At 37.6% G+C, this 16,722-nt stretch overlaps 2 protein-coding genes across 2 annotated transcripts; one reads left to right on the top strand and one right to left on the bottom strand.

The window, feature by feature from the left end:
• Nucleotides 1-886: 886 nt before the first annotated feature.
• On the bottom strand, nucleotides 887-2,167 carry LOC121312589 (collagen alpha-3(VI) chain-like). Its single transcript, XM_041244304.1, has 2 exons — nucleotides 1,684-2,167; nucleotides 887-1,443 (listed from the first exon to the last, which is right to left on the bottom strand). The coding sequence occupies exons 1-2, from the start codon at nucleotides 2,165-2,167 to the stop codon at nucleotides 887-889; spliced, it is 1,041 nt and encodes a 346-aa protein (XP_041100238.1).
• A 3,082-nt stretch (nucleotides 2,168-5,249) lies between these two features.
• LOC121312590 (collagen alpha-3(VI) chain-like) lies at nucleotides 5,250-16,651 on the top strand (the record flags this gene model as incomplete). The annotated part of the gene is made up of 9 exons (XM_041244305.1): nucleotides 5,250-5,700; nucleotides 6,630-7,229; nucleotides 7,470-8,069; nucleotides 9,001-9,600; nucleotides 9,841-10,440; nucleotides 11,372-11,971; nucleotides 12,212-12,811; nucleotides 13,742-13,912; nucleotides 16,589-16,651. Coding segments are annotated over exons 1-9 (4,150 nt in total), but the record flags the coding sequence as incomplete, so codon positions are not given.
• Between the last annotated feature and the right edge of the window lie 71 nt (nucleotides 16,652-16,722).

Raw genomic sequence — 16,722 nt, 5'->3', positions numbered from 1 at the left:
GACTGATGGTGTCTCTGTTGTTATCTCTCTGGAAATTTTTGTCACGGAGGATAGAAGTTGCTGCTGGATGTTTGGAAGGTCAGAGAAGTCAGAAACAGAAAGAGCAAAAGTAGGGTAGTATGAAATTGTTTGCAACTCCCTGGTATCTGCAGTCCTTGTTCCGATACCAAACGGCACAACCCCAAGCCCTTTTAGGGCAGTTGCTGAAGGCCCAACATCATCTCTGGACCTTCCACCAGTCAGCAGAATTAAAACCTGTGGAACACCCTCAAGACGCCTGCTACCAGAGGAAGCTGTAAAGACATTGTCCATAACAAACTGGAGAGCTGCTCCAGTGTTGAGGGGTCTTCCACCTTTATGTCTCAGGCCTTTGATGGTATTAAGGACATCTTCCTTGGTTGAATATGTATTCAGGTAGAAAGCTGCAGCTGCATCATTACTGTACTGCACCACAGCAACTCGATCTTTATTTTCCTCCACATCCATATTCTCCACTACACTTTGAACAAACTCGCGGATTGCTGGGAATCCATTCCTAGTGTCATCAGAACCATCAAGCAGAAACACAACATCTCTTTGGGCAGAATCTCTTTCAACTATAAATAACATTAAATACATATGTTAATTCAAAAATACTTCAGATGGAGAATAATCATCAAGTGACTCTCAACATTGTTTCCTGAGTGGAAGACAATTTTCAAGAAAAAAAGCCCTGGAGAAAAGCTTTGTCTAACTAATCCAAAATCCCAATCAGAAACCACTTGGTTACAGTCTCTGTATAGTTGCATGTTGAAAAATAAATAAATACCAGTATTAAAATTGCTTGGTAATGCTCCTTACCTACGACTGTTGGTCTCTCTGTTGATTCTGCCTCTGTCAATTTTTATCATAGAGGACAGAAGTTGCTGCTGGATGTTTGGAAGATCAGAGAAGTCAGAAACAGAAAGAGCAAAAGTAGGGTAGTATGAAATTGTTTGCAACTCCCTGGTATCTGCATTTCTTGTTCCGATACCAAAAGGCACTTAACCCCAAGACCTTTTAGAGCAGTTGCTGAAGCCCCAACATCATCTCTGGACCTTCCACCAGTCAGCAGAATTAAAACCTGTGGAACACCCTCAAGACGTCTGCTACCAGAGGAAGCTGTAAAGACATTGTCCATAACAAACTGGAGAGCTGCTCCAGTGTTGAGGGGTCTTCCACCTTTATGTCTCAGGCCTTTGATGGTATTAAGGACATCTTCCTTGGTTGAATATGTATTCAGGTAGAACATTGCTGCTGCATCATTACTGTACTGCACCACAGCAACTCGATCTTTATTTTGCTCCACATCCATATTCTCCACTACACTTTGAACAAACTCGCGGATTGCTGGGAATCCATTCCTAGTGTCATCAGAACCATCAAGCAGAAACACAACATCTCTTTGGGCAGAATCTCTTTCAACTATAAATAACATTAAATACATATGTTAATTCAAAAATACTTCAGATGGAGAATAATCATCAAGTGACTCTCGTCATTGTTTCCTGAGTGGAAGACAATGGAAAGAAAAAAAGCCCTGGAGAAAAGCTTTGTCTAACTAATCCAAAATCCCAATCAGAAACCACTTGGTTACAGTCTCTTATGTTGATGTTGAAAAATAAATAAATACCAGTATTAAAATTGCTTGGTAATGCTCCTTACCTACGACTGTTGGTCTCTCTGTTATTCTGCCTCTGTCAATTTTTATCATAGAGGACAGAAGTTGCTGCTGGATGTTTGGAAGGTCAGAGAAGTCAGAAACAGAAAGAGCAAAAGTAGGATCATAAGAAATTGTTTGCAACTCCCTGGTATCTGCATTCCTTGTTCCGATACCAAAAGGCACAACCCCAAGACCTTTTAAAGCAGTTGCTGAAGCCCCAACATCATCTCTGGATCTTCCACCAATCAGCAATATTAAAATCTGGGGTATGCCATCAATGCTTCTACTACCAGCAGAAGCAGTAAAGACATTGTCCTTAACAAACTGAAGAGCTGTTCCAGTGTTGAGAGGTCTTCCACCTTTATGTCTGAGGCCTTTGATGGCATTAAGGACATCTTCCTTTGTCGAATATGTATTTAAGTAGAAATTTGCATCTGGATCATTACTGTACTGCACCACAGCAACTCGATCTTTGTCTTCTTCCATACCTAGTTTCTCCACTACTTTTTCAACAAATTCTCGAATTTCTAGGAATCCATTTCTCGTGTCATCAGTACCATCAAGCAGAAAGACAACATCCCTTTCAACAGTTTCACGTTCAACTATGGAATATATTAAATAAAGGTGTTAGGAAATCCTAATATTTTACATTGAGAAATGGATCATACAGTTGAAGAACTGAGGTCCAATAATATATAGTAAAAAATTTGCTTTTTAAAAAAAGTGATGTTTTTAGCTCTGATAAACAGTATCATATTCTGCGTTACCATGTAAATAGAATGCAATACTGAAAAAAAATCCATCCTTGTAATCACCATTTCCATATTTAGTAGTAAATATATGTTAAGAAACAACCTATAAGTCTTAACAGTATCAGCATCGTCTCAAAACAAACCACCAACTTGTGTATTTTTTTTTTATACAGTAGATAAAAATGAATTTCTAAAAGCACCATCAAAATAAAAGACTGCAAAAGCCAAGAAGTGTCAGTGAGTGAACAAGAAGTACAATTCAGTATTTCCCTTACACTATAAGGCTGTCAAGAGTACGTCAAGTCTAAACAAGTTTACACTTTATGGTATAAAAACACAACAATATTAAACATATTAGACCCAGACTCAAAAATGTACATTTTAACGGCGCGATAGCTGGCAGAGACTTGTTTAAACTCAATTTTAAGGGGTTTACTCAGAAAACGTTTCAAAACGGGTCGGGATGGCATTTCATATGCTCCGTGTTCGTGTGATAGATCATTTGTTTATCCATCCATTTAGTTTCGTGAAAATCCATGTGGTAGTTTTTAAGTTACAGAATCACGAAAAAATAAGTTTTGACAAATTAGTGAAGAGTTTTTTTTTTTTCGCTACAATAACTAAAAAACAGATGCGTGTTCAAACACCATATCTGGCAGGTGGAAGTATTTATTGACTAGGAGTGCCTTTTTTTGGAACCAAAAAAATGGATAAAGTGTTTAGCAAGTTGTTTTTATTTTTCTTCACGCGTGCACGGTTTATTTTTGCTAACTGGTAAGTAAGGCTATGATTTTGTCACAGCGGAGGGGGGGGTGGGGCTTACAGAAATTGTGAAAATCGTGAATTATAAAAGAAGGCAGTGAAATCTTGGATATGGATGTAAAAACACTTTTGATTTTTATTTCCTTTAAAACATGCAGCATCATGCACTGAAAATATAAAGCATTTACATGTAGTTATAGGTCAGCGAATAAGACAGCTGAGAGAGTATGCATGGAAAGTGGTGACAGCTAATCTGCAAAACAAATTGTGAGAGCTGTTTTCTGTAAAGACAGAAGAACAAATGCATCAGAGAACAGAAGTTTACCAACTTACAGAGGCTTTCTTTACAACATGCTGTTTCAGAACTGGTCAGTACGGGTCAGTAGTAAATGCAATAGTCTTTTATATTATTGGTTTTGATGTACTATTTAAAAGGTCTTGTGTATTTTGATGTTGCTAAAACTATAATATTTGGTGAACTTTTTGTGAATTCTTGTTTTTTTTACCACACCTCGCCCAAGAAATGTACTAAAAGTTACTGTGCCAATATCGTAGCCTTACTCATAAGTTACGCATGTGCAGTCGAGCTCCAACACCAAGAGTAAGTTAGTGGGTATTAATCAGTTTAATAATTCTCTGTGGGTAATTTAATTTGAATTCCTTAGGTCAACTTTTTTTTTTTTTTTTTTGTGGATCCGTGACTTAGCCATTACTGGTTTTTTACAACTTAACTTTTTTTGGTAAAATTAAACCCTTGACCCCTTCCCTCCAGTAGCTAAACCCTGGGTGCGTACCATCTGACAGTGTAAATATTCCAGGTATATTCCAATTATCTAATGAGCTTTTCCAAGCAATAATAAATCTTTTTCTGGGGGGAAAAGCTCATTAGAATAATTGGAATATTACACTGGAATATTACACTGTCAATCATGGTACTGCACCCAGGGTTTAGCTACTGGAGTTAAGGTCAGAAGGATTTACATTTAAAAAAAAAAAAAAAAGTTGTAAAACTGTATGGATAAAGTTAGGATCCACAAGAACCACAAGACATAAGTAATTCAAATTACATTACCCACAGAGAATTATTAAACTGATTAATACCCACTAACTTACTCTTGGTGTTGGAGCTCGACTGCACATGCGTAACTTATGAGTAAGGCTACGATATTGGCACAGTAACTTTTAGTACATTTCTTGGGCGAGGTGTGGTAAAAAAAACAAGAATTCACAAAAAGTTCACCAAATATTATAGTTTTAGCAACATCAAAATACACAAGACCTTTTAAATAGTACATCAAAACCAATAACATAAAGACTATGCATTAATACTGCCGTTAAATGTTACAAAAACATGTTCTACAAGAAAGCCTGGTTTGTGGTAAACTTCTGTTCCTCCGATGCATTGTTTTTGTCTTTACAGAAAAGGCTCACCAATTTGTTTTGCAGATAGCTGCACATTCATGCATACTCTCTCAGCTGATCTTATTCGCTGACCTATAATTAACATGTAAAGTGCTTTATTTTTCGGCATGAGCTGCATGTTTTAAATGAAAATAAAAATTCACAAGGCTTTTCTTTATACTAAACACCATATCCACGTTTCACTGCTTCTTTTACTCAATCACGATTTTCAACAATTCTGTAACTCTGTGACAAAATCATAGCTTACTACAGTTAGCCCAAAAATAAACCGTGCACGCTGTGTAAGGACAATAAAAACATCTGCTAACCACTTTATCAATTTTTTTGGTTCCAAAAAAAGGCACTCCTAGTCAATAAATACTTCCACCTGCCAGATATGGTGTTTGAACACGCATCTGTTTTTTAGTTATTGTAGCGAAAAAAAAAAAACTCTTCACTAATTTGTCAAAACTTATTTTTTCGTGATTCTGTAACTTAAAAACTACCACATGGATTTTCACGAAACTAAATGGATGGATAAACAAATGATCTATCACACGAACACGGAGCATATGAAATGCCATCCCGACCCGTTTTGAAACGTTTTCTGAGTAAACCCCTTAAAATTGAGTTTAAACAAGTCTAATGTGGTGCAGTACAGTAATGATGCAGCTGCAGCTTTCTACCTGAATACATATTCAACCAAGGAAGATGTCCTTAATACCATCAAAGGCCTGAGACATAAAGGTGGAAGACCCCTCAACACTGGAGCAGCTCTCCAGTTTGTTATGGACAATGTCTTTACAGCTTCCTCTGGTAGCAGGCGTCTTGAGGGTGTTCCACAGGTTTTAATTCTGCTGAGTGGTGGAAGGTCCAGAGATGATGTTGGGCCTTCAGCAACTGCCCTAAAAGGGCTTGGGGTTGTGCCGTTTGGTATCGGAACAAGGACTGCAGATACTAGGGAGTTGCAAACAATTTCATACTACCCTACTTTTGCTCTTTCTGTTTCTGACTTCTCTGACCTTCCAAACATCCAGCAGCAACTTCTATCCTCTGTGACAAAAATTTCCAGAGAGATAACAACAGAGACACCATCAATCATAGGTAAATAAAAGGCGATTAAAATTGAAAATAGGAATTTCAATACTTAGCTCCATTAGCATTTATGCAAGTACCTGTTTCATAAGGGTTCTAGAATCTGATGCATGTTTACACAAAAGTGAAAAGTGAGTGATGAATAATTCACATTGCAGTGCCATGACAAAGCATCGCCGAATATTTTTTCAACGTGAAAAATGTTCTGATCTCATTGTGACTTGATTATTTAGACCAGGCTTTTCTCGAGCACTTTGTTTCTTTCCATTGTCTTCCACTCAGGAAACAATGTGGAATTTTAGACCTTACAACCAACTATCATAACTGCACTCCCAGAGCCATCTTTTTGGATTGTTTTCTATGTTTCCTAAGTGTCTCAGTGAACAGACAAGAGCCACCTCATTTGATCTTGTCTTACTTTCCACACTATACTGAATCTGCCGTCTTGGCATCTTCTCTTTTTGTCAGTTTAAATAGGGCATCTTATTATCTGTATTTTATACATGGGCATAGACTAGTGATGTATTTCTTAAATACATGATTGTTGGCTTACAAATTAACCTTACCAATGCAGTTTTTTCTTCTTTTTTTGAGTATGATATATTCTGTGCCAGTGTGTATATAAGAAAGTTGTACTTTTAGTTATTAATAGAAACAGGTGGTAAAGAATTTGTGTAAGCTATATTTAAGACAAGTGAATATTTTCCTTCATCCCTTTAATTACCAATCTGGTCTAGCACTGCCTCTCTTGTTTATGGATTGAAAGAACACATTTGTATTTTGATTAAAAAAAAAAAAAAAACCTATAAACAATATGTAGGTGCATTTCATTATTGTCAGGTTAAATGCACTAGTTAACTTCACGTATAGCATTTGTCCTAACTCCACGTGAACTTTTTTCTTCTTATGTTAACCCCTGTGTTTGTTATACTTCATAGTTGACAAAGAAGGTGCCAAAAGGGATGTTGTGTTTCTACTTGATGGTTCTGATGATACTAGGAATGGATTCCCAGCAATCCGTGATTTTGTTCGAAGAGTAGTGGAGAATATGGATGTGGAGGAAAATAAAGATCGAGTTGCTGTGGTGCAGTACAGTAATGATGCAGCTGCAGCTTTCTACCTGAATACATATTCAACCAAGGAAGATGTCCTTAATACCATCAGAGGCCTGAGACATAAAGGTGGAAGACCCCTCAACACTGGAGCAGCTCTCCAGTTTGTTATGGACAATGTCTTTACTGCTTCTTCTGGTAGCAGACGTCTTGAGGGTGTTCCACAGGTTTTAATTCTGCTGACTGGTGGAAGGTCCAGAGATGATGTTGGGGCTTCAGCAACTGCTCTAAAAGGTCTTGGGGTTTTGCCTTTTGGTATCGGAACAAGAAATGCAGATACCAGGGAGTTGCAAACAATTTCGTACTACCCTACTTTTGCTCTTTCGGTTTCTGACTTCTCTGACCTTCCAAACATCCAGCAGCAACTTCTGTCCTCTATGATAAAAATTGACAGAGGCAGAATAACAGAGAGACCAACAGTCGTAGGTAAGGAGCATTACCAAGCAATTTTAATACTGGTATTTATTTATTTTTCAACATCAACATAAGAGACTGTAACCAAGTGGTTTCTGATTGGGATTTTGGATTAGTTAGACAAAGCTTTTCTCCAGGGCTTTTTTTCTTTCCATTGTCTTCCACTCAGGAAACAATGTTGAGAGTCACTTGATGATTATTCTCCATCTGAAGTATTTTTGAATTAACATATGTATTTAATGTTATTTATAGTTGAAAGAGATTCTGCCCAAAGAGATGTTGTGTTTCTGCTTGATGGTTCTGATGACACTAGAAATGGATTCCCAGCAATCCGCGAGTTTGTTCAAAGAGTCGTGGAGAACATGGATGTGGAGGAAAATAAAGATCGAGTTGCTGTGGTGCAGTACAGTAATGATGCAGCTGCAGCTTTCTACCTGAATACATATTCAACCAAGGAAGATGTCCTTAATACCATCAGAGGCCTGAGACATAAAGGTGGAAGACCCCTCAACACTGGAGCAGCTCTCCAGTTTGTTATGGACAATGTCTTTACAGCTTCCTCTGGTAGCAGACGTCTTGAGGGTGTTCCACAGGTTTTAATTCTGCTGACTGGTGGAAGGTCCAGAGATGATGTTGGGCCTTCAGCAACTGCCCTAAAAGGGCTTGGGGTTGTGCCGTTTGGTATCGGAACAAGGACTGCAGATATTAGGGAGTTGCAAACAATTTCATACTACCCTACTTTTGCTCTTTCTGTTTCTGACTTCTCTGACCTTCCAAACATCCAGCAGCAACTTCTATCCTCCGTGACAAAAATTTCCAGAGAGATAACAACAGAGACACCATCAATCATAGGTAAATAAAAGGCGATTAAAATTGAAAATAGGAATTTCAATACTTAGCTCCATTAGCATTTATGCAAGTACCTGTTTCATAAGGGTTCTAGAATCTGATGCATGTTTACACAAAAGTGAAAAGTGAATGATGAATAATTCACATTGCAGTGCCATGACAAAGCATCGCCGAATATTTTTTCAACGTGAAAAATTTTCTGATCTCATTGTGACTTGATTATTTAGACCAGGCTTTTCTCGAGCACTTTGTTTCTTTCCATTGTCTTCCACTCAGGAAACAATGTGGAATTTTAGACCTTACAACCAACTATCATAACTGCACTCCCAGAGCCATCTTTTTGGATTGTTTTCTATGTTTCCTAAGTGTCTCAGTGAACAGGCAAGAGCCACCTCATTTGATCTTGTCTTACTTTCCACACTATACTGAATCTGCCGTCTTGGCATCTTCTCTTTTTGTCAGTTTAAATAGGGCATCTTATTATCTGTATTTTATACATGGGCATAGACTAGTGATGTATTTCTTAAATACATGATTGTTGGCTTACAAATTAACCTTACCAATGCAGTTTTTTCTTCTTTTTTTGAGTATGATATATTCTGTGCCAGTGTGTATATAAGAAAGTTGTACTTTTAGTTATTAATAGAAACAGGTGGTAAAGAATTTGTGTAAGCTAAATTTAAGACAAGTGAATATTTTCCTTCATCCCTTTAATTACCAATCTGGTCTAGCACTGCCTCTCTTGTTTATGGATTGAAAGAACACATTTGTATTTTGATTAAAAAAAAAAAAAAAAAACCTATAAACAATATGTAGGTGCATTTCATTATTGTCAGGTTAAATGCACTAGTTAACTTCACGTATAGCATTTGTCCTAACTCCACGTGAACTTTTTTCTTCTTATGTTAACCCCTGTGTTTGTTATACTTCATAGTTGACAAAGAAGGTGCCAAAAGGGATGTTGTGTTTCTACTTGATGGTTCTGATGATACTAGGAATGGATTCCCAGCAATCCGTGATTTTGTTCGAAGAGTAGTGGAGAATATGGATGTGGAGGAAAATAAAGATCGAGTTGCTGTGGTGCAGTACAGTAATGATGCAGCTGCAGCTTTCTACCTGAATACATATTCAACCAAGGAAGATGTCCTTAATACCATCAGAGGCCTGACACATAAAGGTGGAAGACCCCTCAACACTGGAGCAGCTCTCCAGTTTGTTATGGACAATGTCTTTACTGCTTCTTCTGGTAGCAGACGTCTTGAGGGTGTTCCACAGGTTTTAATTCTGCTGACTGGTGGAAGGTCCAGAGATGATGTTGGGGCTTCAGCAACTGCTCTAAAAGGTCTTGGGGTTTTGCCTTTTGGTATCGGAACAAGAAATGCAGATACCAGGGAGTTGCAAACAATTTCGTACTACCCTACTTTTGCTCTTTCGGTTTCTGACTTCTCTGACCTTCCAAACATCCAGCAGCAACTTCTGTCCTCTATGATAAAAATTGACAGAGGCAGAATAACAGAGAGACCAACAGTCGTAGGTAAGGAGCATTACCAAGCAATTTTAATACTGGTATTTATTTATTTTTCAACATCAACATAAGAGACTGTAACCAAGTGGTTTCTGATTGGGATTTTGGATTAGTTAGACAAAGCTTTTCTCCAGGGCTTTTTTTCTTTCCATTGTCTTCCACTCAGGAAACAATGTTGAGAGTCACTTGATGATTATTCTCCATCTGAAGTATTTTTGAATTAACATATGTATTTAATGTTATTTATAGTTGAAAGAGATTCTGCCCAAAGAGATGTTGTGTTTCTGCTTGATGGTTCTGATGACACTAGGAATGGATTCCCAGCAATCCGCGAGTTTGTTCAAAGAGTCGTGGAGAACATGGATGTGGAGGAAAATAAAGATCGAGTTGCTGTGGTGCAGTACAGTAATGATGCAGCTGCAGCTTTCTACCTGAATACATATTCAACCAAGGAAGATGTCCTTAATACCATCAGAGGCCTGAGACATAAAGGTGGAAGACCCCTCAACACTGGAGCAGCTCTCCAGTTTGTTATGGACAATGTCTTTACAGCTTCCTCTGGTAGCAGGCGTCTTGAGGGTGTTCCACAGGTTTTAATTCTGCTGAGTGGTGGAAGGTCCAGAGATGATGTTGGGCCTTCAGCAACTGCCCTAAAAGGGCTTGGGGTTGTGCCGTTTGGTATCGGAACAAGGACTGCAGATACCAGGGAGTTGCAAACAATTTCATACTACCCTACTTTTGCTCTTTCTGTTTCTGACTTCTCTGACCTTCCAAACATCCAGCAGCAACTTCTATCCTCTATGACAAAAATTTCCAGAGAGATAACAACAGAGACACCATCAGTCATAGGTAAATAAAAGGCGATTAAAATTGAAAATAGGAATTTCAATACTTAGCTCCATTAGCATTTATGCAAGTACCTGTTTCATAAGGGTTCTAGAATCTGATGCATGTTTACACAAAAGTGAAAAGTGAATGATGAATAATTCACATTGCAGTGCCATGACAAAGCATCGCCGAATATTTTTTCAACGTGAAAAATTTTCTGATCTCATTGTGACTTGATTATTTAGACCAGGCTTTTCTCGAGCACTTTGTTTCTTTCCATTGTCTTCCACTCAGGAAACAATGTGGAATTTTAGACCTTACAACCAACTATCATAACTGCACTCCCAGAGCCATCTTTTTGGATTGTTTTCTATGTTTCCTAAGTGTCTCAGTGAACAGACAAGAGCCACCTCATTTGATCTTGTCTTACTTTCCACACTATACTGAATCTGCCGTCTTGGCATCTTCTCTTTTTGTCAGTTTAAATAGGGCATCTTATTATCTGTATTTTATACATGGGCATAGACTAGTGATGTATTTCTTAAATACATGATTGTTGGCTTACAAATTAACCTTACCAATGCAGTTTTTTCTTCTTTTTTTGAGTATGATATATTCTGTGCCAGTGTGTATATAAGAAAGTTGTACTTTTAGTTATTAATAGAAACAGGTGGTAAAGAATTTGTGTAAGCTAAATTTAAGACAAGTGAATATTTTCCTTCATCCCTTTAATTACCAATCTGGTCTAGCACTGCCTCTCTTGTTTATGGATTGAAAGAACACATTTGTATTTTGATTAAAAAAAAAAAAAAAAAGACTATAAACAATATGTAGGTGAATTTCATTATTGTCAGGTTAAATGCACTAGTTAACTTCACGTATAGCATTTGTCCTAACTCCACGTGAACTTTTTTCTTCTTATGTTAACCCCTGTGTTTGTTATACTTCATAGTTGACAAAGAAGGTGCCAAAAGGGATGTTGTGTTTCTACTTGATGGTTCTGATGATACTAGGAATGGATTCCCAGCAATCCGTGATTTTGTTCGAAGAGTAGTGGAGAACATGGATGTGGAGGAAAATAAAGATCGAGTTGCTGTGGTGCAGTACAGTAATGATGCAGCTGCAGCTTTCTACCTGAATACATATTCAACCAAGGAAGATGTCCTTAATACCATCAGAGGCCTGAGACATAAAGGTGGAAGACCCCTCAACACTGGAGCAGCTCTCCAGTTTGTTATGGACAATGTCTTTACTGCTTCTTCTGGTAGCAGACGTCTTGAGGGTGTGCCACAGGTTTTAATTCTGCTGACTGGTGGAAGGTCCAGAGATGATGTTGGGGCTTCAGCAACTGCTCTAAAAGGTCTTGGGGTTTTGCCTTTTGGTATCGGAACAAGAAATGCAGATACCAGGGAGTTGCAAACAATTTCATACTACCCTACTTTTGCTCTTTCGGTTTCTGACTTCTCTGACCTTCCAAACATCCAGCAGCAACTTCTGTCCTCTATGATAAAAATTGACAGAGGCAGAATAACAGAGAGACCAACAGTCGTAGGTAAGGAGCATTACCAAGCAATTTTAATACTGGTATTTATTTATTTTTCAACATCAACATAAGAGACTGTAACCAAGTGGTTTCTGATTGGGATTTTGGATTAGTTAGACAAAGCTTTTCTCCAGGGCTTTTTTTCTTTCCATTGTCTTCCACTCAGGAAACAATGTTGAGAGTCACTTGATGATTATTCTCCATCTGAAGTATTTTTGAATTAACATATGTATTTAATGTTATTTATAGTTGAAAGAGATTCTGCCCAAAGAGATGTTGTGTTTCTGCTTGATGGTTCTGATGACACTAGGAATGGATTCCCAGCAATCCGCGAGTTTGTTCAAAGTGTAGTGGAGAATATGGATGTGGAGGAAAATAAAGATCGAGTTGCTGTGGTGCAGTACAGTAATGATGCAGCTGCAGCTTTCTACCTGAATACATATTCAACCAAGGAAGATGTCCTTAATACCATCAAAGGCCTGAGACATAAAGGTGGAAGACCCCTCAACACTGGAGCAGCTCTCCAGTTTGTTATGGACAATGTCTTTACTGCTTCTTCTGGTAGCAGACGTCTTGAGGGTGTTCCACAGGTTTTAATTCTGCTGACTTTTGGAAGGTCCAGAGATGATGTTGGGCCTTCAGCAACTGCCCTAAAAGGGCTTGGGGTTGTGCCGTTTGGTATCGGAACAAGGACTGCAGATACCAGGGAGTTGCAAACAATTTCATACTACCCTACTTTTGCTCTTTCTGTTTCTGACTTCTCTGACCTTCCAAACATCCAGCAGCAACTTCTATCCTCCGTGACAAAAATTTCCAGAGAGATAACAACAGAGACACCATCAGTCATAGGTAAATAAAAGGCGATTAAAATTGAAAATAGGAATTTCAATACTTAGCTCCATTAGCATTTATGCAAGTACCTGTTTCATAAGGGTTCTAGAATCTGATGCATGTTTACACAAAAGTGAAAAGTGAATGATGAATAATTCACATTGCAGTGCCATGACAAAGCATCGCCGAATATTTTTTCAACGTGAAAAATGTTCTGATCTCATTGTGACTTGATTATTTAGACCAGGCTTTTCTCGAGCACTTTGTTTCTTTCCATTGTCTTCCACTCAGGAAACAATGTGGAATTTTAGACCTTACAACCAACTATCATAACTGCACTCCCAGAGCCATCTTTTTGGATTGTTTTCTATGTTTCCTAAGTGTCTCAGTGAACAGACAAGAGCCACCTCATTTGATCTTGTCTTACTTTCCACACTATACTGAATCTGCCGTCTTGGCATCTTCTCTTTTTGTCAGTTTAAATAGGGCATCTTATTATCTGTATTTTATACATGGGCATAGACTAGTGATGTATTTCTTAAATACATGATTGTTGGCTTACAAATTAACCTTACCAATGCAGTTTTTTCTTCTTTTTTTGAGTATGATATATTCTGTGCCAGTGTGTATATAAGAAAGTTGTACTTTTAGTTATTAATAGAAACAGGTGGTAAAGAATTTGTGTAAGCTAAATTTAAGACAAGTGAATATTTTCCTTCATCCCTTTAATTACCAATCTGGTCTAGCACTGCCTCTCTTGTTTATGGATTGAAAGAACACATTTGTATTTTGATTTAAAAAAAAAAAAAAAACCTATAAACAATATGTAGGTGCATTTCATTACTGTCAGGTTAAATGCACTAGTTAACTTCACGTATAGCATTTGTCCTAACTCCACGTGAACTTTTTTCTTCTTATGTTAACCCCTGTGTTTGTTATACTTCATAGTTGACAAAGAAGGTGCCAAAAGGGATGTTGTGTTTCTACTTGATGGTTCTGATGATACTAGGAATGGATTCCCAGCAATCCGTGATTTTGTTCGAAATGTTATTTATAGTCGAAAGGGATTTGGAGAACTATGGATGTGGAGGAAAATAAAGATCGAGTTGCTGTGGTGCAGTACAGTAATGATGCAGCTGCAGCTTTCTACCTGAATACATATTCAACCAAGGAAGATGTCCTTAATACCATCAGAGGCCTGAGACATAAAGGTGGAAGACCCCTCAACACTGGAGCAGCTCTCCAGTTTGTTATGGACAATGTCTTTACTGCTTCTTCTGGTAGCAGACGTCTTGAGGGTGTTGACTGGTGGAAGGTCAGGTTTTAATTCTGCTGACTGGTGGAAGGTCCAGAGATGATGTTGGGGCTTCAGCAACTGCTCTAAAAGGTCTTGGGGTTTTGCCTTTTGGTATCGGAACAAGAAATGCAGATGGATGCCTGTGTATCTACAGGTTTGGTACTGGTCAATTTGCGGCCCTATTTATTTATTGTAACCTGGACTGATGATATAATTCATATAAGTGTGATGGGGAACTGCCCCATCTATATGAATGTGTTTGGAACTGGCAGGGAGGGGGTTAAATTTCTCCCTGCCAGGAAAACATGTGAGAATGTGGCTGGAGCTCTAATTGAATAATTAGTAATTATTGATTAATTGGGCTCCAGCCACAGGGGATAAAAGCCAGGGGAGAGGCCCTGGCTGAGAGGGTGTTCTTTTGTTTGGGAGTTTGCTTTTGTGTTGGAGAGCTTTATGTTTAGAATAAAGGAGTGTCTTGTTTTAAAAGACCTGGATCCTGACAGTTTACTTTGTAAGTTCATTTTGATTATTTGTTTTTGAACCTCTTTCTGTTGGCCCTTGTGCCTATTTATTTGATTATTTTTGTTTAATAAAGAACTTTATTTTTTTGCCTTTACTCTGTCTCTGAGCCTTAGCTCTCTGTCATCCTGTCACAGAGCGCTATACACCCATGCCGGAAACTGGGGAAGATACTGTACATGACGTGACTGAAAATGTGCAACTGAGGTTTTCTGATGTATATGTGTTAGATAAAGATGTGAGCATTGATGAGGGTTTGAAGTCTGCTTTGAAATTTATCACACAAAAAATAATTTCTAAAAAGTGATATGCCTGCACAAGTATTATTTATACTTATCTAATGCTGCCATTGGAAAAAATATATATGATGTGATCTATATTATAAACACATTGTTGTTATTTAAGTTCTATTGAAATAATGTATTTCCCGCTTTTCATAATAATAAAAAAGTGTGTATTTTCAAAAATATGGCAATGTACATACAAAACTGTAAAAGTAAAAAAAAAAAAAAAAAACATAACATAAAAATGAATATACTGCTTCCGGGCATGTAACCCTATGCTGAATACGCCTCTGTACCGCAGCAGCTTTCAGCAGCATTTGTCTATTGCACTGGAGCCTGTACTCCACTGCGTTTCTTCTTCCTGTATTACTCTGTTTGTTTATTTGTTGTAATTATTTAAAAATTGTAGTTCTCATAAACTGGTACGTCACTTTGAATAAAAGTGTCAGCTAAATACAATAATAATAATAATAATAAATAATATAATAATAATGTGCATCTGGGGGCAAATGAGGCAGCTGTGGCTATTCAATCCTACTTGATCATTCAAAGACCAGTGTATGAACGACTTGAATAATCGTGGGTTTTTTTGGGTTCAAGGCGTAGCACCCAATATGTTGAAAGCACAACCTCACAGATGTCGTAAGTTTTTTACAAAAAAAACAAAATACAACTGAATTATTGTTCTAAAGTTAGCGCATACAGAGTTACAATCAAATATATGTGTAAACCACTTTTTCACAATAGTGATGTAAGAGTAAATGGGGGGGGTAGGCACATAAATACCCGTCCAGAAAGTACTAAGTTTACCTGTTACCCGCCTGAAGTTCTACTTACTATAAGAGGCAAGACTAAAAAAAAGAACTTGTTTAATTCCACAACTACAGGAGGGTTTAAATAACATTTTTAACTTCGTTGACTCCGAAAGTAGATAAAAAGTTTGATTACCCACTAGATTAACATGTTTAGACGTAAATGGAACTGGCTACTTTCAAGATTAAATATTTCCTTCTGATATTTTTCTTGAACAAAATGAAGGGTTGATGTCTCCCAGATATATTGAGAAATGAAGCAACTAGGCTTTCACTGAGTTGGCAACTTGGTATTAAATGTCTTTTTTTTATCATTAATAATGTAATGACGAATTTTGGCTATATCTGATTCAGGACTTTGTACCAGTAAACCTGGGTGCTTGTCAGATCAAACAATTTCCCTAAGCTACCGTCTTTCATTGTTCAAGTGTTTACTCAAATCAACTCTTTGACACATGACAAACAAATAGAAAATCTACTACACCTACAACACATTGATTTCGGGTAGCGAAGTTGGCGAAAACTAATCCAAAACTGGTCAAATTGACCCACGTAACAGTTCTAGTGTTAAAGGGATTCAGGCAGAAAGTAAAGTTCACAAATGTAGTTTATGTGGAAACTGTGTACTGTTGTTTATCTTTTATTGTGTTGTTAACTGTGCCAGGCTTCATAGTTATCCTTAGCTATCCTATATTTGCTTTCTGTGGACAATTTGATCACCAGTGCCTATAATGACATCACATTGAGCACCTCAAATAAGTGTAATCTCTTCATTAGAACCCCCTCCCCCCTGCCTTTTTAATGCAATGATTTTGTCTTGCGCAATGGTGAAATGCTTGTTTTAAAGTACTGTTGATTTAAATATGTGTTTTATGTTTTGCAGTTGAAATGGAAGGTGCAAAAAAGGATGTAATCTTCCTGATCGATGGGTCTGATGATGTTGGACGTGACTTCCCCACAATTCAAGAGTTTGTCCGAAGAGTTGTGGAAAATCTTAATGTTGCTGAGAATAAGATC

The sequence above is a fragment of the Polyodon spathula genome, unplaced genomic scaffold, assembly GCF_017654505.1.
Source record: "Polyodon spathula isolate WHYD16114869_AA unplaced genomic scaffold, ASM1765450v1 scaffolds_4031, whole genome shotgun sequence".
In the NCBI taxonomy this organism is placed as follows: Eukaryota; Metazoa; Chordata; class Actinopteri; order Acipenseriformes; family Polyodontidae; genus Polyodon; species Polyodon spathula.
Note: the sequence above shows the minus strand (reverse complement) of the source record. Positions and strands in the feature narration are given on the sequence as shown.